Source organism: Arachis hypogaea, chromosome 20, assembly GCF_003086295.3.
Source record: "Arachis hypogaea cultivar Tifrunner chromosome 20, arahy.Tifrunner.gnm2.J5K5, whole genome shotgun sequence".
Classification (NCBI taxonomy): Eukaryota; Viridiplantae; Streptophyta; class Magnoliopsida; order Fabales; family Fabaceae; genus Arachis; species Arachis hypogaea.
Genome location: NC_092055.1, coordinates 139,686,375 through 139,695,260, shown reverse-complemented (window position 1 = coordinate 139,695,260; position 8,886 = coordinate 139,686,375). Strand labels below are relative to the sequence as shown.

At 28.1% G+C, this 8,886-nt stretch overlaps 1 protein-coding gene across 1 annotated transcript; it reads left to right on the top strand.

The window, feature by feature from the left end:
* The first annotated feature begins 1,464 nt into the window (after nucleotides 1–1,464).
* On the top strand, nucleotides 1,465–5,900 carry LOC112785174 (plasmodesmata-located protein 8). The gene is made up of 4 exons (XM_025828618.3): nucleotides 1,465–2,171; nucleotides 2,819–3,108; nucleotides 5,400–5,507; nucleotides 5,605–5,900. Exons 1-4 carry the CDS (start codon nucleotides 1,690–1,692, stop codon nucleotides 5,607–5,609), a joined length of 885 nt encoding a protein of 294 aa, XP_025684403.1. The 5' UTR covers nucleotides 1,465–1,689; the 3' UTR covers nucleotides 5,610–5,900.
* Nucleotides 5,901–8,886: the final 2,986 nt, after the last annotated feature.

Here is an 8,886-nt window from a genome sequence, read left to right as displayed (position 1 = left end):
GAACTTTAAATTCTTCTATAACAAGCTTTAAACTGCATATGTGAAGTAATCTTGATGATTTTAAAGTTCAATTCTGGAAACTCAAATTAAAACACGAGCTTTAGAGTTTCGCATATTAATATAATAAATACAGAATAGACAAATTCAACAGAATAATTGAAGGTGACAAATTGAGTTTAGATGAATAGTATATAGTCAGTGTCTCTAAGAGAGACAAAGCTACAAAGAGAGGTTGAGAGAATGAATATTAAGACAAATATGAAAAAACTTAGAACTAATTTCTTCTCCGTTGAGTAATAGACCAAAGTTAATGTATTTATTTACTTCAAAAATGAATCAGTTATATTTTAATAGAATCATTATCTTTCTGATTTATAAAGCTAGAGAGAATCATAATTTTTAGCTTCGACTAGGCAAGTCTATGTTTTTTATTGTAATCCAATGATTGGAATTTTTGCATATTTTGTTATGTAGTCCTTTTTTATTTTGAAAGCATACTTCTATTTGTCAAAATATTCAAATAAAATAGCGGGTATCGGCACTTAAGGTCAGTTAGTTGTAGTGTTAATATTGTTCAGTGATTTTTTGGATGGTAATATGCTGAAGTTAATTGCGATGGAAAAGTTTAGGGGACCAACAATTTTATTGTATTTTGATAACTAACAGAAAAAAATGAGCCATTGGATGAAATCTCACACTAATATCACACCATCAAATCATCATTGATAGCTAGTTGATGGCTACCAATCACAAATGTTGCTGCCCCCTAACATTGCTCAATTGCGATATTATTTTATCATCCCGAGGTACCATTTGTTCACTGATTTAGTTTTGTTTCTTCTTAGTTTTTTAAAATTTAAACATGATTTTTCATTGAGAAAAAGGATTTGGTTTTGGAATTTTTTGAAATTTTGCTGCGGTGATTTATTGGGCTTCTTTGCTTTGATTTATGCTTTTGTTTACTCTAATTTTGTATTATGGTTTGTTTCTTTCTTATTTAATTTGAAGTAGATATAAAATTTAAATTTAAAGCATTCTTTTTTTTCGCATAATTTTAATTGTTTTTTTTATTTTATATTCAATATCTTAAATTATTTTTAGTTTTATTATTCTTTTAAAATTTTTAATTTTTATTTTTATTTTCATTATTTTTTTACTATTCTCCATACACATATTTATTATTATTTTTTTTCATTAAATAGAATAAAAATAAGAAAAGAGTATTACATGTACTCCGTACTCCGTAGAATAAGAAAAAAGATAATATAAATAAAGTTAAGTATAAAATAAAAAAATAATTGTACGTAAAATGAAAGAAAATTACTGATAATTATATTTTTGACCAAATTTTAAGATGCTAATTATATTAATCACTAGTTATTAATAAAAGTAAGATGAAAAATAAAAATTGGACACCAAACTTCTCTGTTACCTTTATATATTGTAATTTTTATAGATAACACTGGCCGTTAAATATATGAATTTCTCCCGTATTAATGGGTGCGTTTGGAGAACGCAACAAAACGTCTTTACTGTAGAAAATGCATCACTTCGCAAAAACAGAGAACAAAGACAAACCACTAATAAATCTTTTATAGTGGTAAACCAAGCCACAATAACAAAAGAAAAGAAGGTTCAGATTCGCAACGATAACCAAAAACCAAACAACAAAGAAAAAGAAAGGAAGCAATGCCGAGACGCATTCAATTATTTTTTACTCAAGAAATCATCTTAGCTCTGCGAGTCTCTTCTCTCTTATGTTTTTTCTCTTGTTCACTAGTTCTGAGGAGTGCCCATGGTGACTATCCTTCACGGGCAAATATCTTTGTTTACGCGGGCTGCTCACAAGATAAATACCAACCAAACTCGATCTTTGAAGAAAACCTCAACACCTTTCTGTCGTCGGTAGTAAGTTCGTCGTCTGAAGTTATTTACAATAGCTTTGCCATTGGGAATGGAACCTCAGCGCCACCAGAGGCGACAGTATATGGCATGTACCAGTGCAGGGGAGATTTACATCCAACTGACTGTTCAAAATGCGTTGGAAGATCCGTAAACCAAATAGGTTTGGTTTGTCCATACACTACTGGTGCTTCTTTGCAACTTGAAGGGTGCTATCTTAGATACGAACACAGTGGTGATTTTCTTGGGAAGCTTGATACCAGCGTTAGGTACCATTGGAAATTAAACACAAATTAATTAAAATATATGTTCTACTATTTTAATTTAAAAGTGATTAATTCTTTATTTTACCACTTTAAAATTAAAAAATCTGAATTCTATTTTATTTATTTTATAAATTAATTTATTTTATCTGTTTAATACTTTTTTTATTAAAACATTGATGTTCCACCTTATTGTATTAAGCTTTTTATTTCAAAAAAAAATCTGAATTCTATTTTTTTTATAGTAAATTGAAGTTCGTTCTCTCCTATATTTTTTCGATCTATATTTTGTAACAACTGCCAAGGAGAATTGGCACCGTACTAAAAATTTCAGAACATATCCCAAATTCATTATGATGCTGCGATACAATCCTTTAAATTGTAAGTACCTCTATAATTGCCTGTTGAGTTTGGAGGCATATTTTGATTTTGGTGGACTGTACGAATTAACTTTAAATTTTTTCGTAAAAAGAAAAAAAAAATCTATAATTTTGTGAGGTTTTTATTTGTCAATATGTAATTGTGCCAATGTGGAATAGTTACCAAGAAATACCTTTAGAACTACATAGAGGTACTCATTCTATTCTATAAATACTCGTGGAAATGAGTTGTTCAAACTTTAATTTTCTATTGTTTCATCTTATATCCTTCAGGTACAAGAAATGTAGTAAATCTGTGGATAATGATGTTGAATTCTTTAGGCGTAGAGATGACGTTCTTGCGGATTTGCAAACGGCAAATGGATTTAGAGTGAGTAGTTCAGGTCTTGTTCAAGGGTTTGCGCAATGCCTGGGAGATTTAACTGTTTCCGATTGCTCATCTTGCCTCGCTGATGGGATTGGAAAGCTGAAGAGCATGTGCGGATCTGCGGCTGCTGCTGATGTGTTCTTGGGGCAGTGTTATGCCCGCTACTGGGCTTCAGGTTACTACGATGAAACTCCAGGTTAGTTTCATTCCCATTCATCTTTCAGCATAATATAATATTCATTTTTAACAACAAAATTTTTACATTGAATAGAATTTTGGTTATTTGAATAAAATAAGCAAAACAAAAAAAATATTAATACATAGCCACAGGTGAAATAACATGTATTAGTTGAAACAGTTGGCTTAGGGAAGATCAAATTCAACTATCAGAAAGTAAATTTTTCTGAAACAATGCATTTGCAGCATATATGCCATTCTGCTTTATTATTGTGGACACACGAACACTTTACTTTATTTCGTTGCTTTTTACTCTTTATCTTGAATACGTACCTTTTATTAAGTATCACATTCTATATCGATATTCTTCTCTTATCAATTGGCTTTTCATGATTCACATTATTCCATTTTATTACAATTTTTTTTATCAAAAGTTTTTAAATTTGTTTCAATTACTTGTAAGGTAAATATTTTAATTTTTTATTATTTTTAGTACTCTTTTTTATATTTTAATTTTTATGTATTTTTTATTTATATGATATATATTGTTGGTTTTATAGAATTTTTATTGTTTCTTATCCGTATGAGTTTTTTTCTATTATTTGATGTATTCTATTTTTGTTTTATATAAAAAAAATTATTTTTTATTCGTCTTTATAAAATTTGTAATTATAATTACTATATTCTACGTTTGTTATCAAAATTTTGTATAATATGAATTACGATCCTACCAAAGAGGATAAAGCAAACGAAAAACTAATTATAAATAACAATATAATTATAAATAATAAAAATTTATAGTTTAAAATAATATTAAATTAAAGAGTACTGATAATACTAAAAAAATTATAGAAATTTTTTTTTGTTTGATATTATAAAATTTATAGTAATTTCTTCATATTTTTATTTTTTATTGTATTTATTTTATTTATATAATAAATAATTTTTATATTATTTTTGTTAATGTTCTCATTTTTCATGTATATTATTATTTTTTGCAATTCTTATTATTTTTTTGTTCATATTAATTTTTTTTATCATTTACTATTTTTTATGTCTAATATTTTTGTTTTGGTTGAAATTTTTTATTTTTTATTCTACTCTGTAAAATTATAATTATAACGCTGGTATATTATATTTTATTGTAATTTTTTATAATATAGATTATGATCCCATTTAAAAAGATAAATTAAATAAAAAATTATTCATAGATAATAAAATATATTTTTTATTTTTAATATAAAATATATTTTATTAACTTTTATATGTTACTTTTAATTTAGTAAGTAAATATTAATTTTAGTATAAAATTAATTAATAAGATCTATTTAAATATCTAAATTAAGATGATAGGATAAAAATAAAAATATTTAAATTGATATTTTTTTAATAATTTTTTATCTAAAAATAATTTTAAGTAGTATAATCCAAACAATATTTATTTTAATATAATTTATTTTGATATAAAAATTATCAAACATAAATTACATTAACATAAATTTACTTTTCATCAAAATTAATTTTATACAAATTTCTGTTAAAAACTATAATCCAAACACATACAAAGTAATCCATGAAGAACTTCTAACCCCTCACAAAAAAAAATTCTATAATCTTCTCAAAATTTAGATAAATAGTTTCGGGGTTCATTAACATATTCTATTAATGTTTTAGGATTTATTTTGCCAACGAGGAAATCATTTAGACAATATTTTATTGCTTCATTTTAAATAATAATATGCATCAAGAAATTAATATTTAGTTGGACATCTAATTTAATAGGTGAAAAAAATAAATAAGACACAGAGGATAAATTTAGAAAAATATAAAATTAAAAAAATTAATACTCAACAAAAATTTACTTTAATAATTTATTATTAGTTAATTATTGGCTGAATTTTACTACTGTGAAAACAACTGTATAAAAAAAATATAAATATCAGATTAAATAATGAGAGAAAAGGTAACTGTTTAAAAAAAATTTATTTTTTATTATTTATATCATTTTATTAACATTGAAGTTAGACAATAATTTAGTCATAAAATATATAAAGATGACTCTATCAAAAAATGCATCTGGACATATTCACACAATAAAATTGTAGCAATTTCAAATATTTTTTATATATATATTTTTTATTTTATAATATATACTTCTTAAATAAATAGTGTCATACCATCATCAAACATTATTAAACCTAACTATATAAAAGTAAAGAAAATGTTAAAGGTATAACTTCATGAATATTAACCAAATTTTTTACTACGATTTTTGTTCCTTTCTTTGTTTAAATTTTATGTCTCTTCCAGGTTCCCATGACAATGATGAAGTGGGGAGATCTGTTGCCATTATTGTGGGAGTGTTTACAGGTCTAGCAGTTCTTGTTGTCCTTCTCTCAATCTGCAAGAAAGCAATGGGTAAAATAGACCTAACATCTAGTTATCTTATTTACCAAATTCTCTTTATGATTGAGGAAATGATAATGGTGGTGATTGATATCTCTTTATTATGCAGGTTGATTAAGAAGATGGCAACGCACTTTAAAAGGAGATTAATTATTATTACAAAATATCTCTTGAAATCTTGTATAAAATTGACCGAAGTCGTCACGTTTCCACTTTTTCTCAATTTTAAAACATTTTAATTTGTTTTCCTGCAAAAGAAGAAGAATATGTCATCATTGTGTTTAAAAAGTAGAGCTATTATATCCATCAACTTAGAAAGGGCCGCAGATTGTCTTTCTTTAGTGATGTCCATCCAAACCCATCATTATTTCTTTATTATGGAATCAATTGAAGATTATTCTGCCATGCACTATTCTTTTTTATATAATTTACTTTGCCTTTATCTTTCGTAGTGCGCGCTATTGAAATTTTAAATTTGGTTATTTCTCTTTGATTATACAGATTTTTATTTTGAAGTTCGAATTGAGTAGCTGGTGGATTTGCTATGTAACAAATCACGTAAAGCACGGTCTGCTTTAATATGTATTTGGATTAAATTTTGTAAACGAGAGTTTTTATAAAATTGATTTCACAGAATTAATTTTTATCAAAAGTAAGATGATATTGACCGTAATTTATATTTGACAAATTTTTTATTAAAGTAGATTATATTAAACTAAATGTTGTTTGGATTATATTATTTAAAATTATTTTATAATTTTATTTTAGATATTTAAATAAATTTTAATATTTTTTTTCTAGTATTCTCAGTACTCTTTAGTATTCTGATAAAATTAGTAGAATCATGATACAAAGAAAAAAATATTTCATAAAATAAAATAATAGTTAAAATATTCATATAAACAAAAAAAATAAGAATTCTATAAAAAAAAATATGCATGAGAGAATATTAGAAAAAAATATTATAAAAAAGCAACAAAATTAATCATATAAACAATAAAGGATAAAATTGGTAAATAAAAAATAAATTTTAATAACGTGAAAAAGAGAACGTAAAAATTAGAATTTCTAGTTTTGGGTAAGCTTGAGTTAGAGGGTAGAATCATGTTTGCGTTTAGGAGAAGAAAAAATAATCAAACAAAAAAATAAAGCTTTTAAGAAAACTAAACATACTTTTGATGCTCCAAACGCTAAGCCAAACACATCCTTTAAGTAGGACAAAGACAATACTTAAAATGTAAGTTATTTAATTAAAAGAATAATATGATCCATGTAATTAATAAAACTAATTTTTATCATAGTTAAATATGATGATTGTTACTCAATAAAAAAATAGAATTAGTATGAGTTTTTTAAATAATAAAATAAAGAATATTCCTCCTTTCTTTTACTGCTGGAATAGAAAAATAGAGATTATAAATATTTTTTTTAAAATACGTTACAAAAGAAGAAAAGACCTATACTCAACAACAATTATTTCTCTATGCCATCAATGAGAAAGTAAAAATGTAGAAGAAAGAGAAGAGAAAAACGCTCAAAAACAGAAATTTGTTAGGAGATTACAAAATAATTTAGTTGGTTTTAAAGGGTGGTATGGCCATAACTCACAAGTCACAAGTCTCCGGATCAGCAAGCGTGCTGAAAAGTGCGAAAACACATAGCTAGCGATAACTTTTCGCCACGCTTTTTGAGTTATTTGCACGTTTTTGAAAGGGTCACATCTGTAAATGTGTTGGTTGCTCTATCGCCATATTTTTTCGATCTATTGGCACGCTTTTATCTATTGTCACGTTTAAAAGCGTGACCATATGTATAATCCTATAATCACGCTTTTAAAGCTTGCCAAAAAGTGGACATACAGTCATGCTTTTAAAGACGTGCCCATTGGGTTGGTTTTGACTATGCTTTGAAAGCGTGCCGATAGGGGACACATAGCTACACTTTATTAAATGTACCTACATGTAAACCTATTGCCACGCTTTTTACCTTATCAAACTAACAAAAATCCTGGTATATGCTTTTACATGTACTCTAATTCACTCCAAAAACAATAAAAATATTGACACAGGCTCCATTTAAAAATTTTTAATCAATAAAAATTAGTATCACATTAGTAGAATACAAATCAAATTAGCCATATCAATCTCTTATAGCCAAAGTAGTTATAAAATACACCGGGATAAAAAAAATCAATTAAGATAGTTAAGTACAGTTGAAATCAGTCTAGCCTTATTTGGAGAGGGTCCAATATGACATTAGCTGAATCATTAAATCATAAACCCTGTGACTATGTTCATTGAATCAATCCTATCACTTATTTACAAAGTCATTAAGCACATCAGGTAATTCACTACAAGAAAAGCGTTGAGTACCGTTGGATTTACCGGCGGAATTAGCGTCACATGTTACCATCGGATTTACTATCGAATTTACAGGCAAAAATGGAAACTATTTCTTCGTGTCAAACTTTTACCGTCGGATTCACTATTTCAACAGTAAAGTTGCTGGTAATAATTAGAGGGAAAATGGAAAACTTGGTGCGGATTAGTAACCATCGGATTTACTGGCTGATAAATATGATAATAACTCAATTTAGTGTGACGCAGTGTTTTGGTCACCCGCAAAACACTACCATCAAATTTATCCGCCAGTAAACCCGACAGTATCTAGCCCTAAAATTCAAAGCGCGAACCCTCTACCCTGTCATTTCGAATCCCCCCCTCTCTCTCTCTCTCTACCTTCTCTTCTCCTGCTCTCTCTCTAACCCTCTCCCTGCCGCTCTATCAGACTTGCCGCCAGCAGCGCCTTTGCATCCCTTTTTCGCCGCCTTCTCTCCCCCTCACTGAAACTAGCCTCTTCGTTCATTCTCTTCCCTTTGCAACCCAGCGTTAGCCGCGAAACCTTCTCTCCCTCTTTGTTCGTCTCGCCGTCAGCAATCTCAACACCGACGGTGACCACTTGTGCAGCAGTTCCACCAGCAACTGCCACTTCATCTCCCTCCCCTGAGTACTTCTTGCTCTGTTCAAAGTTCAGGTTTCATGATCACTCTTTTTCTCTATTTTAGTTAATTTAGGATTTAGTTATATATTAATTTTTAGTTAGTAAGTGGAATTAATTATCATCATTTTCTGCTAGTTAGATGATTTAGATTAAGATTAGGATTATTCTGATTAGAATTGCTGTTAGTTTATGTTACGGTGGGTAACCGGAGATTAATGGGTTGGACGGCGTTGGTTGGCCCAAACGTATGAAGGAGGAGGCTTTCAAGTAGGTCTGTAACTCGGTGCCCTCCGTCCGACTTGTGTATGCGAGAGAATGGGGGGTGGTACCTGCAAAGACATTCCGATGCCTAAGTCAGCAAGGGTGTGAACAGGTTTAGAGAGTATTGGGC

Bases quoted from the DNA above. Each gene is read 5' to 3' on its own strand.
- LOC112785174 (XM_025828618.3), top strand. From the start codon at position 1,690: ATGCCGAGACGCATTCAATTATTTTTTACTCAAGAAATCATCTTAGCT. The intron at 2,172-2,818 runs GTACCATTGGAA...TATATCCTTCAG, and splicing joins AAGCTTGATACCAGCGTTAG to GTACAAGAAATGTAGTAAAT. The intron at 3,109-5,399 runs GTTAGTTTCATT...TGTCTCTTCCAG, and splicing joins TTACTACGATGAAACTCCAG to GTTCCCATGACAATGATGAA.